Below are 23202 nucleotides of genomic sequence, written 5' to 3' on the forward strand. Positions count from 1 at the left end.
GTAACAGGTTTGTAAGGGGTGTACTTCAATCATCATGGATCCTAAGTCAGAAAAGTCCTCTGTGAGCCCTAACCTACACAGTCATATGGTCTCACTGAGCATCTGGGCCAGAGAGAAATGCAGATTTGTAATCGGAGATGCCAAAACCTGCAGAGAATATTTGGGAAGATGAAACAGAAACTCCCATACATGACAGTTTCACATAGCTGTCACCCACCAACTTGCTTCGGTCTCCCTCCTCCTCCTGGAATGTTCCAGCAATGCTCCCCCACCTGCACATTCCTCGGTGCCCAGGAGACCTTCTGGCCACCATGGAATTTTCTGGATCTCTGCTGTCTCACATGGCAGCCAGGAGCCGCATGTTGGCTAGTGAGATCCGCCAAGTGTAATCCAGGCACTGTTTTTAAATTTTTATTCAACTGTCCTTCACTTAAATTTCAGTACCCACACATGGCCGTGGCTACCGTCCTGGCAGTGAAGCAGACACAATGAGCTCCCACACACCTCTGGTCTGTGCACAAGCCTTAACCTCTGCTGCTTCTCTGCCTGCGAGACCCCTACTGGTTCTCAGGGTCTCAGCTAAAAAGGGCCCAGGAAAACCCCAAGTCTTAAAAAGACACCTCTGATCTCCCAGGCCCAGCACTCCGTTCCCACCATACTTCGTAAACATTTATTCGCCTTTTCATCTGCCGCACTTTCCCTTCTCTGTATTCCAAACTTGCTCGGTATATACTATACCTTCAAAGAGTCCTATATAATTCCTTCTCATCTCATATCTACTCGTTGACTGAGTTATCAGTACTAGGTAAAGAGGTATTTCTCAGCACTTTACGATAACTTAGACTAAGCACAGCACAACAGCTTTGAGGACAAGTTTTATCAAAATAACCTGGATACCCTTCGGAGCAGACAACCTGGACAGATGGTGAGGAAGTGTGTCGGCCTAACTGTCTAAGACAGGTGCTTAAAGGAACTTACCTTTTCCTTCATCCCCGTTTCTTGACCCCTGAATTCCCATATTTAGAGGATTTTTTTCCCTTCATGACTCTTTGAATGCCTTTAGGTCATGCCTGCTGTTGCTCATGGTACTTGCTGAATTATGGCCTTTACGATTTTGCTGATGGAAAATATTACCTGAAGGATAAAATCAAGGACATCTAAGAACGGAGGAGTCCTTTTTGAGCTGCTGAGTATTTTTAATCTCTTAGCTAACAGTGATTGGCTAAATACTCCCTATTTAACGACTATACTAGGTTTTCTCTGCGTAGTTTCTCCTCTGTTGCAAGAAGACAGTGTATCAGTTTTATAGAGGGATTTTGGGAGCTCTAAGAAAGGTCAAAATAGCAAAGGGAACCAGAAAACACCCCACAGGTACCTTCCCAGCTCAAACCTGTCTAGCCATCAAGATACAGAATAAGAGACCTCGAATGCGAGGAACAGGTATGTCTGGGTCCAAAGCCAGGCCAGAACCCAGGGGACTGTCCTCTATGGTGAGGCCCCAAGCACGGCTCCTGTGGCTGCTGGGTGTCAGAGAAGCGGGACCAGTCCCCCTGCTCATCCTGGGGTACCCTGCTCCTGAAGACATGGTAGGGCCTGTGGCAGGAGCGAGGGGCAAGGTGTACAGGGCTGGGTGTCATCGGACCGGACAATCAAACTCCAGACATTATCAAAAGTAACTCGACTGCGAGAGGGAACAATCACGTTGACACTTAGCTGCTGGACATTAGCTAGGCTCCCTCACCGGCTGGCGTCTAACTCCCGCCCACTTGACTCAATGCCCCTGTGACTCTTGCTGGCTCTGGCTGTGCCTTTAAGAAACCAGGGACCTTCGGGGTCGGTCGCAAATAGCTGGAACTTGGAATTTTAAATCTGTAAATGCCGAGAATCTGTTTTGTGCCTATTTCTCATTCTGAATATCTCCCGTTCCTGAGAATGTTTCATATATTGCCATGGATACAAGCTAAGAAGGAGAATACAGACCTTTCCAGACTGTAGGACACATGACCTATGAGCAACATTGATTTTATCCTTCTGGTAATATTTTCCACCAGCAAAACCAGCATGACCGGAAGTAAACAGGTACCAGGAACAACAGCAGGGATCACGTGAAGACGTTCTCAAGAGTCATGAAGAACGAAAAAAAATCTCTAAATATGGGAACTTAGTGGGGGGTGGGAAATGCAGATGCAGCAAAAGGTTATGTCGTTTTAAGTGCCCTGTCCCAGACGGGCACATAAGCCATAGAGTAAGGCAACCAAAGGTACTGGGTTACAAAAAAGTGAGTCATGGATAATTTTCCCACCACGGTGATATTCAACATTATGCAGTTCTGAAATTAGACTGTAATTTCCAAATGCTGTAAAATAAACTTAACAAGACATTTCCATTTCTTAATTACAGTGTTCCTTCCTTTGTAACAATTTTAACTCACATGTGAGCACAGTTAACAATCAATAAAAATAGTACATAACCTTGACAAGATTCCTTTAATCATGGTATCCTAAGACAAAAATCTGTACATGTACCCAGTTGAAAGACAGCACTGAGGCTGCATAAGGAAAAACAAACAAAAGAAACCGTGGCAACGCAACTCATTTGATGATAATTACCCCTCGTCTCATCAAACTGGAACAGACAAGGGATAAGGACCCACTTCCAAATGGGGCTCAATCTGGTACCTTTCTTTCTGCCACCCCCAAGAAAACTGCGGACCTGTGCAAAAGTCGTGAGTCCTAACAGATTGTCTCAGGTCTTCCTCGAAGGCCTGGAGACCTTGAAGAACACTCAGAACTAGAGTTGCCTCGGAGACGACACAATCTAACCTTGTTTCAGAGGCCAGAAATGGTAGGTCTGGAGCATCTGGTGCTCTCCTCAGGAGCACAGGTCATCTCTGGCCCCATGTGGAACAGGAGGAACAGCACAATCTCATGCCTCGCCAGGCCTCCGGCTGCTGTAGTGCATCTCCTGTCCCCGCCCTTCAGGTGCTCCCAGTCCCAGTGAAGAGGAGAGACCAGGAGATCCTTCTCTGTGACGTGTGAGGACTCTAACAGACGTGGGCTTACGGCACTGCGCTATCCATTCTGATTCCCCTAAAACACTCAGGAATCACTGGTCCAGAGATTCTTAGATCAAGCAGGACCACAGCAAATAAAATATTACTCCATTTGTCAAAGTGCCTCAAGCTGGCCATTGGAGCATGCCGGGGAGGCTGAGGCTTCACAGCTATTTAGTTTCTTATTTAATCACTGACTCCTTTTTTAAAAATAGGAAATACAAAGCATCACTTATGATTCATTAGTCAATAAAAAAGAACAACATGGGCATCTGGGTGGTTCAGTGGGTTAAAGCCTCTGCCTTTGGCTCAGGTCATGATCTCAGGGTTCTAAGATCGAGCCCCGTATCAGGCTTTCTGCTCAGCAGGGAACATGCTTCCTCCTCTCTCTCTGCCTGCTTCTCTGCCTACTTGTGATCTCTGTCTGTCAAACAAATAAATGAATAAAATATTAAAAAAAAAAAAAAAAGGAACAGAATTTTTTCTCCATGTCCTAGAAGGTCCCCCCTAAACCTCAAGTACAACGCTAAGAGTACTCAATACTGCTTTGGACATTTGGATGTGTTAGTCACCCATCACCGGGGGGGGGGGGGGGGGGGGGGGGGGGGGTGGCGGCGGGCGGGCTGAACGCTCACACACGTAACTGTTGCTAACTTTGATTATGTGGTCAAGGTCAGAGATGCTGCAGCCGTGTTCTCAGCGAACTTCCCTTCCCTGCCTCAGCACTAACTGTAGCAAAACCAAACCGAGGAGGATATTTAAGTAAGCTAACAAACTTCTCCAGGTAATGATGGAGACCCTAACACCCTTCCACCTAATACACCAATAATCCAGTACCCTAGGAGAGGGGAAAGGACAGTAAAACTTAAAGAACTACGTGTAACACCTTCAATACGCGAGCACCCCTGGTGTGTTAAGAGCGGCTCCCGCGGAAGTATTTCTCTCCTCCGCGTTCAGCAGGGCCTCCGTTTGGGGACCAGGTCTGCCCTCCGATGCCTGAGTGACCTGAAACAGGACCTTTGCTCTCAGAGCCTCTGTTACATCTGCTGAAAAACGAAGGTCAAGGAACCTCCCTCCGGTGGTGGCGAAGGTCAAACCAGATGGTGGGAGCAGGAGGCCGAGAGTGCTAGCGGGCGCCGGGCAGCACCGTCACCCAGCTTGAGACCCTAAATCGTGCTTCCCCAACCAAGACGCAGCAGAATTGGCGGGGCCCTTCTGGCATTTGGTCCTGATCTAACAAAGCCTGATCGCAACTGATGTTAAGGTCAAGATGAACCCTTGTTGTTTACCTACTACTCACCCTGGGGGGACGATGAACTGCACGGAGTCCCCAGCTCCACGCAGCATGCTAAACCCCGCCGCGGGTGAGAGAGCGGTGACACGGCCATGGTTGCAACCCTCAGGGGCTCACAATATAGCCCAACACACCACAGGTAAGGAAGTAGCTGATGCAAGCAAACCACATGGCGGGGTATAAAGGATTCAGGATCTTACAGAAGAATTTTGTTGTTTGGAAGACTTCTTTCAAGGGATAAAATATTTTAAAATTCAATCACAAAACACCCAGACCCTCATTCAGAAAACAATTCATTAAATGTACATTCCTAATGAGAATATTTTCCTTGAGTGATTACAGTGAGGATTCAAAGAATCATATTTACAATTTTATTTTATCTCCTACGTGGTAGAAACTTGAAAACCAATTAATCCATTTAGTGCCATTATCCAAATGCTTACATTTAAGACATGTAAAAATTGCTCAAACAATACACTGCTGAGGTCAGGCTCACAGCAGGGAGCTGTAATTAATATGTGCTTATTTGAGAATACACAAATTTATATATATATATATATTAGGCAAACACCTCAGTGACAGCCAAATTAGGGATCAAAGAGAATGATGGTCAAAGTGGAGGCGGCTGTGTTTCGAGAAAACATATCGTGGTCATGCAATCTCACGACGGTGACGGCAGAAGACTGGCTACCTGCAGAGAGGGGCACTGGCGTTTACCGCTCTGTTACCAGCTGGCCCAGTTCGGGCAGAGACGGCACACGGGCTGGCTCCCAAGCCCCCAGGCATGGGAGCTTGAGTTCGACATAAGAGGGCCTCCAACAGGAACTAAAGGCTGAGTTACACTCGGGGGCTTGTAAAGGGAATAGGCTTCAGAGCCTCCAACAGAGAGAAAACCTCCTCGAAGCACCCTCTCGGCATGGCTGTCCTTCGTTTGATCTCTTCCAAATTATGGGCCTTTGCCTCCTGATAACTTACGCTCAGTGTTCGTCAAGCCCAGTCGCTGACGCTGCTTCTCCTAGAGTTTGGATCAGGGAAGGGCTGCCCCCCAGAAAAACCACTGGAATTCTCCACTCACCTCTGCAGGGAGCATCTGCTTGGTGTTGTATAAAGAGCGGCAGATTTTCAAGATCTCATTCCCCAGTCCGTCCTTGTTCTCCGCTGCGCACCTGGTCAGCATCCCGGTCATCAGCCTCACCCACGGATTGCTGCTTATGCTGGTCCCGAGGGAGAAAAACACAAGAAACTCGGAATGAACGATTAATGTTGTAACAACTGGGACGCGAAATGTTAAGAAAGAAAAGAACTGCCACCTCGTGAAGTAAAATGCTTTTTGGCAAATGGCAGTCACAATCTAGAGGATGTGTTCCTTCAAGTCCCTCTTGCAGAAAAGAGAACATTTCCTGGAGAGAAAAGAGCTTGCTGGGGCATCACCAAGTATCCAGCAGTATGGAGGCTGCGGGCAGACCTTCAGAGCACAGCGGCCCGGAGGCCGGCGCTCCCACCAGGCTCACAGGCCGGCTCCCTGGCTTCCCACCTGGGTGTCTCTCAGCCCAGACAGTCAGTGCTGGGGAAGCCACTCAGCCTCTCTGGGCCTCAGGTTTCCTCACTCTGAGAAAGCAATTTAATATTTTCCTAAGAAAATCGCTTTATCGTGAATGATGTCTGTAACTGTGCCTTCTCAATAGCAGGCACATCTGAGCCTTTACCACCTAAATACTGGATTCCGCTGAGCCTAGGATTAGTATAAGGACTTCAGGGCCAGGGCCGGAGTGAGGCACAGCGAGGGCAGTGCACAGTGGAGGTCAGCCTGGGAGCACAGGCAAGCGGTACAGAGATCACACTGCGCCCTTCAGGCAGTCAGTCATTCTTTCTTTCTTTCTTTCTTTTTAAGATTTTATTTATTTATTTGTCAGAGAGAGAGAGAGTGAGCATGAGCAGGGAGGGGGCAGAGGGGGGAAGCAGGCTCCCCGTTGAGCGAGAAGCCTGATGCGGGGCTTGATCCCAGGACCCTGAGATCATGACCTGAGCTTAATGGACAGAGCCACCCAGGAGTCCCCAGTTTCCTTATTTCTAAAATATAAAAGCATACAAGTCTGCTTTTTGTTTCCCTTCTCTAGATGTCAGTACCCCGTGTTTCATACAAACTTCACAATTTACATTTCCAAAAACACGTTAAAGATACATTCATTCAATGGCCCTAGAAACAGGTTACCAATTTTGCTTATAGTGTTATTTAAAACAATTTTACTATTTGTAAGTCTGTTGTCTTAGCACAGCTCTGGATTCTAGACACTGAACACCTAAGGTGGTTCTTCCCTTCAAAGGACTTCATTCCTTGTCCCCTAAGAAAAATGTCAGGTGTAACAATGACAAAGGGACTGCCAGTACTAGCCTTTGGCAAAGCCTTTGTATCTCGGCTCAAACGAACACTGTGTGAGGACAAAGAATACTGCTTATTTCAAGGGACGAACAAAGCTCTGAGAGGGTCTGGAGGACTGGGGAGTCTTCTTACACTCAAGGACTCACCCTCTGCTTTTCTCTTGCACAGGCTGAATTCCACTCTCCTGGGTTTTCTCTAATGGGCCGCCTCAAGGCAGCGGAACCAGTGGCTGGCGAAACAGCGCCCCCAATGGGCCATGCGGCGTGGACATGAATTATCAAAATGTATTTTTCACCAGCCAGTTTTGATACACTGGTTAAGAATAATAAGTCTCCCACAAGGATGGATCTATTATGCTTTCCATGTATTTTCTTCCAGGGGAATACAACCCAAAACCCACTGACACAAAAACAGACACACGGATCAATGGAACAGAACACAGAACCCAGAAATGGACACTCAACTCTATAGTAATATTCAACAAAGCACACAAGAATGCCCAAAGGAAAAAGACAGTGTCTTCAACAAACAGTGTTGGGAAAATCGGACAGCCATGTACAGAATAATGAAACTGGACCACTTCCTTACACCACACACAAAAATAGGCTCAAAGTGGAGGGAAGACCTAAATGTGAGACAGGAATCCATCCAGTTCCTTGAGGAGAATACAGGCAGCAACCTCTTCGACCTCAGCCAAGCAACCTGTTGCTAGATATGTCTCCAAACACAAGGGAAACAAAGACACAAATGAACTATTGGAATTTCATCAAGATCAAAAGCTTTGGCACAGCAAAGGAAACAGTTGACAAAACCAAAAGACAACTGACAAAATGGGAGAAGACATTTGAGATGTCTTATCAGATAAATGGTTAGTATCCAAAATCTATAAAGAACTCACCAAACTCAACACCCCAAAACAAATAATCCAATCAATAAATGGGGAGAAGATATGAAGAGACATTTCTCCAAAGAAGACATACATCATAGCCAACAAACACATGAAAAAATGCCCATCATGAGGCATCAGGGAAATACAAATCAAACCCCCAGTGAGATACCACCTCACACCAGTCAGAATGACTAAAATTAAGTCAGGAAATGACAGATATTGGCAAGGATGCGGAGAAAGGGGAACCCTCCTACACTGTTGGTGGGAATGCAAGCTGGTGCAGCCACTCTGGAAAACAGCATGGAGGTGCCTCATAAAGTTGAAAATAGAGCTACCCTAGGACCCAGCAATCGCACTACTGGATATTTACCCTAAAGATACGAATGTAGTGATCCAAAGGGGCACTGGTACCCCAATATTTATAGCAGCAATGTCCACAACAGCCAACCTATGGGAAGAGCCCAGATGTCCGTCGAGAGATGAGTGGATAAAGGAGATGTGGTGTACACACAATGGAATATACTCGGCCAGCCAAAAGAAAAAAAAAACAAAAAACTTGCCATTTGAAGTGAAATAAGTCACTCAGAGAAAGACAATTATCAAATGATCTCAAGTCATATGTGGAATTTAAGAAACAAAACAGAGGATCATGGGGGAAGAGAGGAAAAAGTAAAATAAGAGGAAATCAGACAGTGAGACAAAACACAAGAGAGAATCATAGGAAACGAAGGGAGGGCTGCGGGGGGGAGCAGGTGGGGGGGGGGTAAAGGAGCGACGGACACTGAGGGCACATGATGTGATGAGCCCCGGGTGTCTGTAAGACTGACGAATCACTGAGCTCTACCTCTGCAATTAAGAATACACTATATGTTAATTAATTGAATCTAAATAAAAAAAACTTTAAAAATTGAAACAAAATTTTAAATATTAATTCATTAACAACATAATGTATGACAGTCACGTAACTCAGACTATTAAAATACCTATATTTTACAAAACCAAGCACACAAAACGAAAACACCCAAGTTGGCTCAGTAAATTAGCAGTCATTGTGGATCAAGCAAATTTCTTAGTTTTCAAGTTTACTGTGTTAGCTGGCGACATTCAGTGGTTGTCACACTCCACTTCCCTTCTTCCTGCCTTTCCCACTCTTTCTCCCCTCCCTCCCTTTATGGGGGTGTTACTCCGAAGTGCTGAAGTCATACACTGGGTCATCCACCAACCAAAAAAAGGTACTCAAAGTACTCTTAAGAACAGATTTGGGGGCGCCTGGTAGCTCACTCGGTTGGGCGTCTGCCTCCAATTAGGGCGGTGATTCCAGGGTCCCAGGGAATCCACGGCTCCCCCTGTTTGTTCTCCTCTCACTGTCAAATGAATAAATACAATCTTTAAAAAAAAAAAAACAACAACACAATCTTGAAAGTGTCCCATCATCTTGTGATAAAACACCAATTTGGCCCAGGAAAAAGCCAAAACAGACGTTACCTGACCTACCCTCGGGTCCCCTCTGGGAGAGAGGTATGGCTGGTAGGAGGGGTAAGAGGACCAGTAATGGTTTGATTCTAATGAGTTAATAAAGGAGGTTTTTATTTATTTATTTTTAAAGATCTTATTTATTTGTCAGAGAGAGAGGGGGAGAGAGAGAGAGCACACAAGCAGGGGGAATGGCAGGCAGAGGGAGAAGCAGGCTCCCTGTTGAGTAAGGAGCCTGAAGTGGGACTCGATCCCAGGACCCTGGGACCATGACCTCAGCGGAAGGCAGACACTTAAATGACGGAGTCGCCCATGCATCCCTTAAAGGAGGTTTTTAAAACATAGGTTAGCAATTTACAAATTTCACTTTATACTGGCTTTCAAAGAACGTACCTCTAAAAACTAAAGTTTTTTAAATCTATAAATGTAGTAAATGTTTAAAATGCAATAAATGTCTTAAGTGAGGTTGACTTTACTTATTGTGGGTAAGTGAGTGATTTGAAATGGTCACTGTTCTCAAAGTACAAGAAACCGTAAAACCACAGTAAACTAATAGACTGGGGGCAGTGTACTTTGATACTGAGAAATTCTCTTTAGACCAAGAGATCCATTTTGAGGGCACGAGGAAACCTACACTGCAACCCTAATCATCTGCTAAAAAAAGCAAAGCATTACTGACAATCTAATTAGTGGGCCATATCATACCACACATGATCGTCACAGAGGAGCTGGTTAGAAACAGATTCTCAGGGGAGAGCTAGACTCAGCAAATCAAGCATGGTGACTGTCTCTCTCTCTCTCTTTTTTTTTCTTTAAGATTTTATTTATTTACTTGTCAGAGAGAGATTGGGGGGGGGGGGATGAGAGCGAGAGCGTGCACATGCAGGGAAAGCTATAGGCAGGAGAACCAGGCTTCCCGCTGAGCAAGGAGCCTGATGTGGGACTCGATCCCAGGACCCGGGGATCATGATCTTAGCTGAAGGCAGCTGCTTAACCAACCAAGCCATGCAGGCGTTGCTGGGAGACCACTTTTAACAAGCCCCTGGGAGTCCCAGGTTAGCTCTGCCAAGACAGCCAGGACCAAACGGCAATGCTGCTTCAGTGCAGCGCCCCATGGGGAACCGAAGGTTTAATGATGGGAAATCCTGTACAGCAGGGTTTCCAGCAGTGAAGGTAAGAATGTCACGTCGAAAGCTGCTTATCCGGGTGGCACACACGCCACAAATGACAGAGATCTCAGAAACGTTCTTACCCCTTTCCTCAGACACGTGGCTGGACCCAAAGCAAAGATGTCACTCTATACTAGAACAGTCTCATCCTAGGGTGAAGGGAAAGGGTCTTTGCTAGATGTTCTGGAGGAGTCCTTCAAAAACTGCTCGCAGGTGGATTTATCTCCAGGAACATCTCCTTCCCAGGCCAGGAGCCGTGCCCCGGCGCAGGCAGCCCGGTGCAGGCAGCCCGGTGCTGAGCGTGGGAGGAAAAGACTGGGCGAGGGGCAAGCAGGCGTCTGAAACAGGGCCACGGGGGCTTCTAGTTCTGGCCAGTGAGGAGCAGCAGTTCATGATGGAAGCATGTGTGCTCAGAGAAAAGCTGGCCACCTCTTCCGAAGGAAGCCTGGCCGGCAGCTCGAGGACTGCAGGACGGCGGAGCGCGGCCGCCAGTGGCAGCTGTGAGCTCGGCAGGACACAGAGCGGGCTGGTGTGAAGGGGGCGGGGCGTCGGGTAGAGCGCCGCCTCCTCCACTTACCAGCCGCGGGACCCTGAAGTCATTTACCTCTGTGTCTCCACTCCCTCCTCCTTCTGCCTCTGGGGAGGCTTATACAGTGAACTGGTAATATATGTAAATTGCACATAACATTATGTGTCCTCAATAAATGCGAATTATCAATTTATTCCATACGGATTCTCCAGTTAGCACTGCAAGCTGTGTTAAAAGGGACTCGAAACATTTCCTGGTGAAAATACTAGAACACAATGATTTTGTCGCTATATAAATCAGATTTTTTAAAAAATATTTTTATTTGGGAGAAAGAGAGAGAACAAGTTGCGGGGAGGTAAGGTAGAGGGAGGGAGGAAGAGAGAGAGAGAGAGAGAGAGAGAGAGAGAAAGGCAGACTCCCCGCTGAGCAGGAAGCCAGAGGCCGGGCTTGGTCCCAGGACCCTGAGATCATGACCCGAACCGAAGTCAGACGCGTAACTGACTGAGCTACCCAGGCGCCCCTAAGTTAGATGTTATTACTAAGCACAGTCTGATATTTTTGAGTAAAATATTTGCATGTAGGGGCAAGGAGAAATGGAAAGAAAGTGCAATATTTCAAATAAACAGTTCTCCTTTCTGCTAAGGGCTGATTTTATGTATTTCTTTTGAAGGTACTGAATTTTTAAAATGAAAGAGCAGACAAAAGAGATGTAACTTTATGTTACCACTTACACAGAGTCCTGGCTCATAGGTGGCCAAGCTTGCAAGAGCAAAAGCAAGTGCTGAAACTCCGCCTCCTGGTGGCTGGACTCCAGGAGCTCCGCGAAGAGAGCGCGGCGGTTCTCTTCGTTCTCAATGTCAGCTATGTCTACCTGGAAGTGGAAATACACACTTGACCTTGGTGGCAGAGGCTACGTCACTGGTTTACAGAGGAATTCACATTTGATGATTCTGATTAAACACTCTTGAAAATTTTTTACCATGTGTTGAAAGGAGAGATTCACCCCACCATCCCAACCACCCCCCACCCCCCAAAATCTTTAAAAAGCTCTAAGCCTTACCCTTATGTTAAACAAATGTTTAGAACAAATTACAGTAAGGTTCTGAACGTTCGTTACAAAAATAAATTCAAACAAGTAGAGGACTGGCTTCTTGGTATTTAATAAGCATTATGTTAAAATACAGAATTATTATATATGAAATTATAATAGTTCATCATACCTAACATTAGTCAAACTTTTTTCATTTAAGTTATCATAAATGCATTTCTACTTCTCATTTTAGGATGATTATTGCTAAGTTTTCACGTTGTCTAGACAATTTGTCTAATTTGAAATTTAAAGATTTGACTAAAGTGCATTTGTCATAGGATTTTTGTGACACATCAAAATCAAAAAAATATCCTTTTATTCCCATCTCCATTTCTTTTTTTTTTTTTTAAAGATTTTATTTATTTATTTGACAGACAGAGACCACAAGTAGGCAGAGAGGCAGGCAGAGAGAGAGAGAGGAGGAGGAAGCAGGCTCCCTGCAGAGTAGAGAGCCCGATGCGGGGCTCCATCCCAGGAACCCTGGGATCATGACCTGAGCCGAAGGCAGAGGCTTTAACCCACTGAGCCACCCAGGTGCCCCCTCATCTCCATTTCTAATGCAGAAGGAGTTCTGACCATGTCAAGAACACAAATTCGTCCTCCTGTTGTGTAACTGAATGATATGCCCTTCACATCGAGACAGTCCTGAAACCCATCGCACCTCCAACATCTGCGGCTGACGGTTTTGCTATGCTAAATTAGAAAGCAGTTTTAATTATAAAAGTAAGCCAACAGCTGCTTTTCCTGTTCCCTAGTCTCTCTGAACATAGACTCTCTACATTTGGGTCCCTGAGACTCAGATGATGACAGATACCTTGAAAGGATACCGAGAACGGATGGTGACCTGCACATTTGTTAGTTTGCCTATACAAATGCATGTTTCCAAAGCATTTAATTTTGTGGTCATTTTGGCTCTAATCCAAAATAGCCACCTGAACAGGGTATAGCATGAATTCCCTATTTCCACAAGAGTTGATACGTACCATGAAATGACTGGTAACTACTGTGGCAACCGGAGCTCACACGGCAACCCAACAGATCCTTCAAAGCCTGCCTGAAGCCCCATGTCACTCTCTACGGACTAACCCCAGAGAATTTATAGTCTTTTAAATCATTTCAGAATCCAGGAAGAGTTCACCCTTAAAATGGCTTTGGTTGGAGAACAGCATGGGTGTTATTAACCTCCCTTTACAGATGAGGAAACTGCCTTCTCTGTCTGCATAATGTGGCTGGCAAGCGGTAGAGCTGATACGTAATTATCATCAGATCAGGATGTTCTGGAACAAGAGGACTCAACAAGCCAGATGAGCTCTGAAGTATTTAAATGGGTGGTCTAATTGGGAGTTTAGCAATATATTCTTGCCTATTTATAAAGAAACGTTTAAAACCAAAAACATCTCAAACTCAAGATGTCTACCTGTTTGGACCCGACCTCCCACCGCCAACTCCTCTCCAAGCTCCGGAGCCCCATGGCCATCACACACGCTTCCACCTCAGGAACTCTGGTCGGTTTTCTCTGCCTGGCACATTCTCTCTGCAGACATCGGTGGGGCTTGTTTGCTTATTTCCTTCAAATCTCTCAAACGTCACCTCATCGGAGAAGGCGCTGTGTAACTGCCCCCTCGGGCTGCATTCCCATCCACCGTCAGTATCTCGCACCTCTGTTTATGTCCCTTCTTAGCACATAAAAGTATGTGAAGTGTGACGTATTATATATCTTTTTGCTTACTCTCTTTCTCCTTCTATCACAGTGGACGCGCCTTGAAAAGAGACTTTCATTTGTTCACTGGTTTTTCCCTCCTCCTTAAAATAATGCCTGATGGACCGCAGATGCCCAGCACTTACTGAGTGTTTGAACAGATGGATAAACCAATGAATAAATGAAGACATTCCATCATTTATAAAATATCTTAGCCCAGAATGGCGATATTAAATATTCATGGAGTGGCCATAACTCCACGAATTTCTGAGCCAAATTCTTGGCTCTTTTGTTACTGAAGATGGATGTGAGGCTCATAAAGAAGATGCCACTGAGAAGGAAATCATTAAAAGAGACCCGGGGCGGGGTGGCGGGGGGTATCGTTTATTGACGTTATGCCTTGACCAATAATGCTTTACGGGTAGTTGCGTGATTTCAGTACAGTCCGGCTCTCAGTCTCTTTTCCCTCATCTGCTAAACGGACTCTAAGAATCCACCAAAGTCACAGGATTTCTGAGGAGGTGACTGACAGTCAGCAGTGGGAAAGAGAGGTTGGTAAATGGCTGCTCTTTTCTGAGTTAAAATCCAAGTTTTTACAGTTTATTTGAAGAAAAGGTTTTGTGTTTTGAAAGTATTTAAAAACAACTGAATGGTAGGTCTGAAATGTTGCAAGCAGAGTCCATACTCCACTTGCTATAATTAACTCCTGCAGAATGAAAGACAAGGGATTTCTCCTTTACGTGGACCGTGGAGTCCACCACGGGTTACTCGATGCCTACCAGGAAGCAGAAGAGATCAGAAAAAAGTGATTCTTGTTTTCAGTATCATTTGGGTTTCTTTCTTTTCAAAACTAACAGCTTGTCAATTTTTAGGACATGAAGTGTATCCTAAGGGAGAGAAAGATCTTTAAAAAAAACTATCAATTAAACCTTCATATGTTTGGGCGCCTGGGTGGCTCAGTGAGTTAATCCGCTGCCTTCAGCTCAGGTCATGATCTCAGGGTCCTGGGATCGAGTCCCGCATCGGGCTCTCTGCTCAGCAGGGAGCCTGCTTCCATCTCTCTCTCTCTCTCTCTGCCTGCCTCTCCACCTACTTGTGATCTCTCGCTATCAAATAAATAAATAAAATCTTTAAAAAAAAAAAAAAAAAAAAACCTTCATATGTTTGTTTTTATATCAGTGTGCCAAAAAGTTTCCATTTTTTAAAATGTGTTTGGCTAGGAGATTCTTTGTATAACACCTTCTTCATGTGGACACAGAGTTATGAAAAGTGCGTTTTTGTCGCGGAACATTTCCCTCTCACATCATAAAGGGTTTCAAATGTTTACACTGTTCAGCTCTTGAGAAAGTGATTTTAAATTCTCTACCACTGTAGCTGCAAAAGCCTCACCCTCCATGAGAGAAGAAAATGGGCCTGAAAACGGACTTGAGTACATGTTTTTTAAAGCCTGAGAAAGAATATGCTTTGCTGGATAATCATTACATACTTTGATACACAAGTGTTAATCTAGAATTTGTGTCTACGTATTAAAATACCTAAATTTATCTAAATTCACCAAGATAATATAAGTTTGTCCTGTTCATCATTTCCTATAAGGTTTTAAAAATAATCTCAGGTAACCAAAACTCGAAGTGAATTTCGGCATAAAGAAGGACAAACACGGGATGCCTGGGTGGCACAGGCCATGATCCCAGGGTCCTGGGATTGAGTCCTGCGTCGGGCACCTTGCTCAGGGGGGAGGCTGTTTTCCCTCTGCCTCTGCTTTCCACTCTGCCTGCTTGTCCTCTCTGACAAATAAATAAAATCTAAAAAAAAAGGGGTCCAATTTCTTTAAAACAAACAAACAAAAAACATAAACATAAATTGATAAACAAAATGCCTCTGACCCTATTTTTCCCTATTCCTCCCTGCTAAGCACAATTTGGAAATAACAAAAAAGACAACCAAAGGACTCCTAAAAGCTAACCTTTTAGGGACCACAGGACTGGAGGCACAACACAGGCACAGTGTCTGATATCCCCTCATCGAAGGGAAGGAGGATACTTAGACTCAGTATTTTCTGACTCCTGACCAAAAAATTTAAGATAGTCCAGGTAAGATCATTTCTCATCAGAGTTCCAGAGGAATAGAGAGAAAAGGTAGAGTTTAAAGAGTGTTTCAAGAAATAACATTTTAAAGCTTCCCAAATTTGGTGGACGATAGTAACATACAGATTCAAAAAGCTGAGAAAGCCCCAAACAGTGTAAACCCAAAGAAATCTGCACCCAGACACACCATAATTAAACACCTGAAAACTCAAGACAAAGAAAAATAATCTTAAAAGAGGCCAGGAAGAAAACAATACATTCCCTATAGAGAGAAGTGATTTTAGTAACAGGTTATTGTTTATCCGAAAGTACAGAGGCCAGAAAAAAAGTGGCAGAATATTTTTCAAGTGTTAAAAGAACTGTCAACTATAAATTTTTTATATAGTAAAACTAACCTTTAGGATAAAAAGGGGTAACGGAAGCATTCTCAGGTAAAGAAAACTAAAAGATAATCTGTCGTGAACAGCCTTCAACTTAAAAACTGGCTAAAGAAACTTCTTCAAACAGAAAGGACATGGGTCTTGGCCCAATATATTTTCATATCACAACTAGTAATGTTACTCCTTCACGGTTACAAAAATTAATCCTAAATTGAAGAAAATCAGAATGTTATAAATCTGGCAAATTATTTGCAAAGAAATTAAAGAGGGAAGTATTATTTTGAGTCAATAAAAGTGAAAGCCATGGGTCTCAAAGGCTTACAGAAGGTGCAGAAGCATCAGATCGATATTAATACCATGGGAATTTAAATTCCCCAAAACATCTGAAAACAAGGTGCAGGCTGAATGTGAATGCAGACCGAGGCAAAAATCAGATTTTCTCTTTTCCAGAAAGTATCACAGTTCTTATTAAAATACAGACTGCTAGGATGCTCCAAGGCAAGGGTGAGGCATATAGAGACCTGAACCATGTGCCTTAACAGTTACAAGAGGAAGTGACCACAGAACACAGTTTAGTGTCGAGGATAACTGAACAGCAGGTGGCTAGCAAGGGCTTCAACATACCTCCCCAAGGAGACCGTCAAATAATGATAAAGGGCATTTTGATCAAATACGCAGCTTTCAAAACAGTGCTGATAAAGTCAGAGTAACAGGGAAAGACATTATACTATGGAGACATTGCTGGACCTTTCTGAGGCTTACCGGCCTCTTCTGTAAGACGAAGAGAAAACACATCATATAGTATAGTTGTGATTATTAAATAAGAGAATGTGGCTAAGGGAGCTAGCCTAGTGACTGGCAGACGGGAAGACGTAATAGGTGACAGGGATTCTTTAAGTGACAGCTACATATTAAAAAAGCGGAGAGCTGGGTGTGTGCTATGAGTTCTTCTAATAAGAATCGGGTCTATAGATTAGACAGGACAGAAAAAGCATACGAAGAAATGTGGCTGTTTTAGGATAATGGGAGCATGGGTTAATGTGCATCTCTTGTTAAAATCTCATTTATTTGTATAAGACGGGATTTGGAATGGCTCCACAGTATGCCTGCTAGAGATGAGTGAAAATAATCAGCCATTTCGCACAAGTTCATCTTCAAGTTTTGTGTGATTCTACCCTTTTCTCCTGCGAAAGAGAAAGTAATCTATGCCGCTGTCTCCTGCCCAGTCCGTGGGGGCGGTGGTGGGAGGGATCGGTTAGTGATGATCCCACACAGACACTTCTAACTAAACATCATAGGATTTTAAAGGGCAAAATTCAAGTGTGACTCAAACATGAAGATATCTCTTTCCCTTTTGTCTCTGGAAGCGATGCTTCTGTCCTCACTGAATTAGGTGACTTTAGCCCTTGCTGTAAGTCCATTTGCAGCCTCCTTATCGGAGAGTCGCTGTCCTTGAGAAAGTGGACGGAGTCACCTATTCTCCGGCGAAAACAGCTTTGCCCTGAAATGTCTCTGTGGCCGCTGAACGTGAACGTGGCCTCCCTAAACCGAGGCCTCGTCCTGAAATCGCCATCTTCCCAGAGCACCGACACTGTGGCTTGTTTTCCTTCAGACATTCGTGAGTATGAAGCACATATTAATGCCATCAACACACTTCATGAATGGGAAATAATTACCATCAGGTAGAGGATCATTCACCATATTCCTACCTTCACGGGAGTTGATGAGCTGTTACACTGCCTCTATGATTTATGCAATTTGGGGGGTAAACCTGAAATTCTTTCCAAGCAAAAAGCCAAAAGTAAAACGCAGAAGAAAAGGCACCTCCAGCTGCGTCATACATAGCCTCAGCACTCTCCAACATCCAAACGCTCAAATGCTTCCTGCCTCTTCTCCTGTCGTCCTTCGACTCTTCTCAGTACTCCTTAAAAGGAACGCAGAGACAGCACTGCTCCGGGAGAGGTTAGCACGACTGGCGAGGCTGCTGAGGTTCTCATACTTCTGGGCGCAAGGCCCTGGATATTCTCCTCTGAGAGAGAGCCCAAGTGGGTCCTGAGCTGACCCGACCCTGGGATAAGAGCCCGGGGATGGAGCAGTCACTCAGTGGCACATACTAAACCCAAGTGTGCGTCCCAGGAAGGGGTCACTGTGACCTACGACGTTTATAAGGCTATGAAGAAAGTCTGCCCAGTGAAGCGGGTTAGCAAAGCCTTTTATCTCAGCACAAAGACCCCGAGCCCCAGAAGTGTTGTTTAGGTATAAAACGCAGCCCTAAACTTAGTGTCCTTCTCAACAGAATGGGTTTGTTCTCTGCTTTTTCCTAGCGCCACTTCATCCTCAGCAACTTAGGCAAACATCAGAGGGACCCCAAATGTGTTTCTTGTCCCCGCCACGTCTAAGCAGTCCCCCAGGCCCCTGGCAGTAACCCCTTCAGCTTTCTTTACCCTCCTCTATCTTCATAGCTGGTACCAAGTTTAAGGCCAAATTCAGGCCACTTGACCACTGACTGGCACCCCTCCTGCCCACTGTCCATGCAGAGGTCAGAGAGCTTTTCCTAAAGCATATCTGATCACATTGCTTCTCAGGCATCCCTCTCCCGGGGGGGGCTTAGCACTGTCAAGGTGAACCTGTGCAGGACACTGGAAGTAGTCTAGCCTGCTTCTTTCCAGTCTCATCTCTTGCCTTCAATCAAGGCTCACCTCCTGGGAGCAGGCTTTCCTCACTGCCTCCGAACACAGATGGCTGCGTGCACTCCCTTGAACCCTACGCACTGTGTAGCCATCTCCGTAGCATCTGCAGAGAATTTGCTTCTTTGCTTCTGTATCTATGTGCTCCACTGGATCGGAGTCCCCACACCAGTAGGGCCCATTTACCTGGACTGAAGCTGGAGATTTACATGCACTATCCCATAGTGACATCCAAGGTCAAGGAGCGAGCAAGTGGTAAGTAACAGTGGGAGCCGAATGCAGTTCTGTGTGACGAGCCCAAACACTTCACTGCTAATGGCCTGGTCTCTTTGTCTAGTCCCAGAATATGGCACGGGGATGGTGCATAATCTGTGCTTGGAGACTTACTAGGCCCGCCATTCTTCAGAACATTCTGGGCAGCACTGAACACACACCGTGCTCTATATGGAGAAAGTGAAAAAAGCTAAGAGATGAAGCAGTGCTTTCTGTTTTTTGAATCAAGCTCCTCATTCCTCATGCCCAGTCATAGTCGATCCAGGCAATGGCACAGCAGAGAGAGGAGAAGGTGAGCAGAGCACGCTCTACGTAGTACAAGGCCACCCAAACATTAGTGCTGAGTATCTTTCCCTGGCAGGTGGGAAGGAGCGCAGTATAGAGCCAAGAACACAGTCTTTGGGATCAGACGGGATTTGAACTCCAGTTCTATCGCTCACGAGCTGGGCGACCTCAACAGGTTATGTGACCTCATCTCAACCAGAGAATGGTAATGACTTGGCAAGGCTGTTCTAAAGATTACATGTGGTCAACGTGCACTTCATACCCAATCCATGGTCCCCTCTTCCCCCCATGATAACTAGGACAAGAGCGAATATCTTTAAAGGGAAAAAACCCTTATTCCTAAAAGAGGGGCCTTCCGAGGTTTCCAAATATTTGCAGAACCCAGTAACACAAGTGCTCTCTCAATTTTAATATATTTTAGGAGAAAAGCTCTATTATCATCAAGCTCTATTAGAACATTTCAGACCTCTTGCTTATGTCTGACAAACACGCTTGCTTGTGACTCATTTGCTTCCATTTGAGAAGCAACTGGCTGGTCAGAAATCACTGTCAGCAGAGGACAGCAAATTAGTACAAAACAGCAACAACAGCCTAGAAGCACCAGGCCACTCTGCAAGGAAAGCTCTTCATTATTCCAAGCAAATCATTTTTGCTTGCATATAAGGAGGAAACAGCATGGTCTCATCCTTCCCCATTGTGGGAAGAACAGCAAATTGAAACTCAGGGGGCCTGGCCTTGCATTTCAAAGGTGACCTTAGATAAGTTTTTAAAAAATTTAATATTCATTTATTCAACAACTATTTACTGAGAATATCTGTATGCTCCCTGCTCTCATGTTATTTATATTCTAATGGAAGAAGAAAGACATCATATAATGGACAGAAGGACAGGCAGGGAGAATTTAGCAGACAGTGATGGTTATAAGAAAATTAAAGACATTATGGTATAGATTGTGACTAAGGACCTACTTTAGGATACAGTCACTTTAGAAATGGTGACATTTACGCTAAAATCAGAGGAAGTAACTTCTTTCTGGACATCGTGTCCTCTTCTAGAAAATGTGACTATGGAATTGTCAGGCTTTTGAAAGCCTCCTCTGGTTCCAGGAATCAGTTTCAACAGTTATTAAAGATATATTATGTGTGTGGATAATTTCTATGTGTGGGATATATGTGTGTAGGTATGTATATTTTTAACATTAACTACTACCCTATGCTTGATTAAGCAGATCATTTATAGCAGTGAGTCTTAGCTTTGAAGACATTTAAGGTAACAGTAAATTCCTTGTAAGAAATTAAGTCTAGCTTTGCATATTGAACCTGTCCTACAGTTCATTTTCTGAGCTCTGATAAAGAAGTATGTCTTTTGTTAATGTTTTGGCAAATGAAACTAAACTGGCCTCTAACCAGAAGAGTTAAATATGTCCTTGCATGTTTCAAAGTAAGCAAAATGCAGGAATTTGTAATAAGATTAGAAGTTTTCTCAAACTAGGGCACCTGTGGCTCAGTTCGTTACTAGTCCAACTCTTGATCTCAGCTCAGGTTTTGATCTCAGGGCTGTGAGTTCGAGCCCTCCTCGTTGGGCTCCATGCTCAATGCTTATTTCCATGCTTAAAAATAATGATAGTAAGTATTCTTAAACTAATTTTTTCTGGTGATCACTTGTAACTACAGATCTGGACGGATTGAAATTTAAAGGGTGCAACTCTAAGTCACATGTCCTATTTTATACACAAACAGAAAAAACAATAAGGTGAAGGGGTATGGAATTTTTTGAGGAAACATCGGTATTTTGGCCATATTTTTCATGCACCAGTTAACTAGAAAATTACAAAACCTGAAAAACTCAGATAAATGGTACCCAGGGAATGAACACCACACATTCATCCTTCCCCACCACACGTTCTCTCCCTCCCTCCACGCCAGGGCACGGAATGGGGAATGGGCAGGAAGGCCTTTCAAGCAGTTGAAAAATGAGGGCCTCTGAATTTTTAATTCTGTTAACTAATCATGAGAAAACTAGAAATCGCTGTCTCTCTGCAAACCAGTGAGGGAGCAGGCTCCACAGACTCGGTGTGGAATTTTGCAGGAGCTGGCTGGTTTCCCAGCAACACATTGATTTGTGGGGCCACTACTTTGGGCACCTTGAGGATAATTAAATATTAAGTCCCTCTTTGATGTATGCAAAGTCTGCCTAAGAGGATTACCAGCCACAGCAAAGGTAGCAGTCCTACATTTTCTGGTAATTGAACATTGCAATATCATTATCTATTCTTATCTTTGCTCGGTAAGAATCTGCCTCTACCCTGAATATTACCTTTGAGAATGAAGAAAGGGATAGAGAACAGAGAATATGTGACCCCGTGCAGCCAACATTTTAGGGTCTTCTAGGTGTCTGGGAGAGAGAGACGAGGAAGACTTTAGTGTGTGTGTGGATGCAATGACAGCGAGCAAACCGTGCTCTCCCTCCTCCAGCCCGAGGTTCCACTTTGCACACCAAGTAGACAAGGCTCACAGTTCTGGAATCTTCTCTTAGGCAGTAAAGCAAGAGAGGAGGGAGGGTGGCCAAGACCTATGCTTACAAAGGATTTGTCCACCAGGCCCTGATCTTTCTACTGCTCTAGCGAAAGGTAAGAACAATAATGGAGATGACCTCCAACGTAAACTCTGGGCACAGTTCTGTAACATTCTAGAACCTATTTCCATTGGGAAGACACAAGTTTTCTGGGTTCATTTTCCATGTGGCGAATGGTTATTTACAGCTATAGGCAGAGTTTCCTGACCAAATTCACACGCCTTCCAAAACAGATTAAGATCGGCCACGCCAGGCTGACACAGAATACTTCATTTTTACGGGAGGAGGAGGAGACACTCACTGACTTAATGTATTTGGGGAGGAAGACTACAGATGAACGGCATAACTCAGCCACGAGGGTCGTTGCTGTATTCCCTTTACTATGTACCTGAAGAAACTCAGCTCGTTGGCTTCCGAGAACAGAGAAACTGCTCTTCTCCAAGGACAAAGGGAAAGGGGGAGAAAGTAAGAAGAGTAAGGGGGCGTGAGGTGAATTTTACTTGAGTCAGAGATGTTGGGAGAGGTGTTTTCTAAGGGCCCAAAAAAGCAGTAACACGAGGATCTACACTCAGAGAAGAAGAGAAGCCAGGCTATGCTCAAACAGTCCAGTCAGTTTGGAAAAATATACGGAAAAGGAATCCTAACAAAGGCTAAGCTCCCTTAGATCCTGTTTTTGGAAAAAGTGTCTCTATAAAAGAAATTGAAATCTCAGAAATACACAGAAGTTACTGGAATACTACAAACGTTGGAAATTGTTCTTTGGGTAACTGGAAAGTGAAGGAAAGCTTAAAGAAGAAATAGTGGTTATGCTCAGACTCTTTCTGAAGCATTTTGCCCCAAATATCAAAGTGTCTGCTCTACTGTTTCAACATGACAGAGAAGATAGATGTTTTCCCCATTCCCTGGCTTCCACCGTGTTTCGTCATATTGCTGGAACAGAGACTGGTCATAACATGCAGCGAGGCTCCAACCAGGAAAAATGGCCTCATTGTCCCTCTCCGGCTCCAGCCTTCAAGGAAGAGGAAACTGAGCATGGTTGAGATCTTGGAAACTGGCGTTTCTGAGGGGCGCCTGGGTGGTTCAGTGGGTTAAAGCCTCTGCCTTCGGCTCAGGTCATGTTCCCAGGGCCCTGGGACTGAGCCCCGCATCAGCCTCTTTGCTCAGTAGGGAGCCTGCTTCCTCCTTTCTCTTTGCCTACTTGTGATCTCTGTCTGTCAAATAAATAATAATAAATAAAATTTTAATAGTAAAAATCTTAATAAATCTTAATAATAATAAATAAAATCTTAAAAGAAAAGAGAAGCACCTGAGAGTAGGAGTTCATTTGTCTCAGAAGGAGTC

At 44.6% G+C, this 23202-nt stretch overlaps 1 protein-coding gene across 1 annotated transcript in view; it reads right to left on the reverse strand.

Annotated features, from left to right (window-relative positions):
• The window catches only part of NBAS (NBAS subunit of NRZ tethering complex), a 317592-nt gene that overhangs the window by 12724 nt on the left and 281666 nt on the right, over positions 1–23202 (reverse strand). Inside the window, exons 49-50 of the mRNA XM_082744160.1 lie at positions 11518–11657; positions 5422–5560 (exon numbers count right to left, since the gene is read on the reverse strand). Of these exons, the coding sequence (XP_082600286.1) occupies positions 5422–5560; positions 11518–11657 (279 nt within the window). The remainder of the gene's footprint in view (positions 1–5421; positions 5561–11517; positions 11658–23202) is intronic.

This window comes from Mustela nivalis, assembly GCF_964662115.1.
Source record: "Mustela nivalis genome assembly, chromosome: 8".
Taxonomy (NCBI): Eukaryota; Metazoa; Chordata; class Mammalia; order Carnivora; family Mustelidae; genus Mustela; species Mustela nivalis.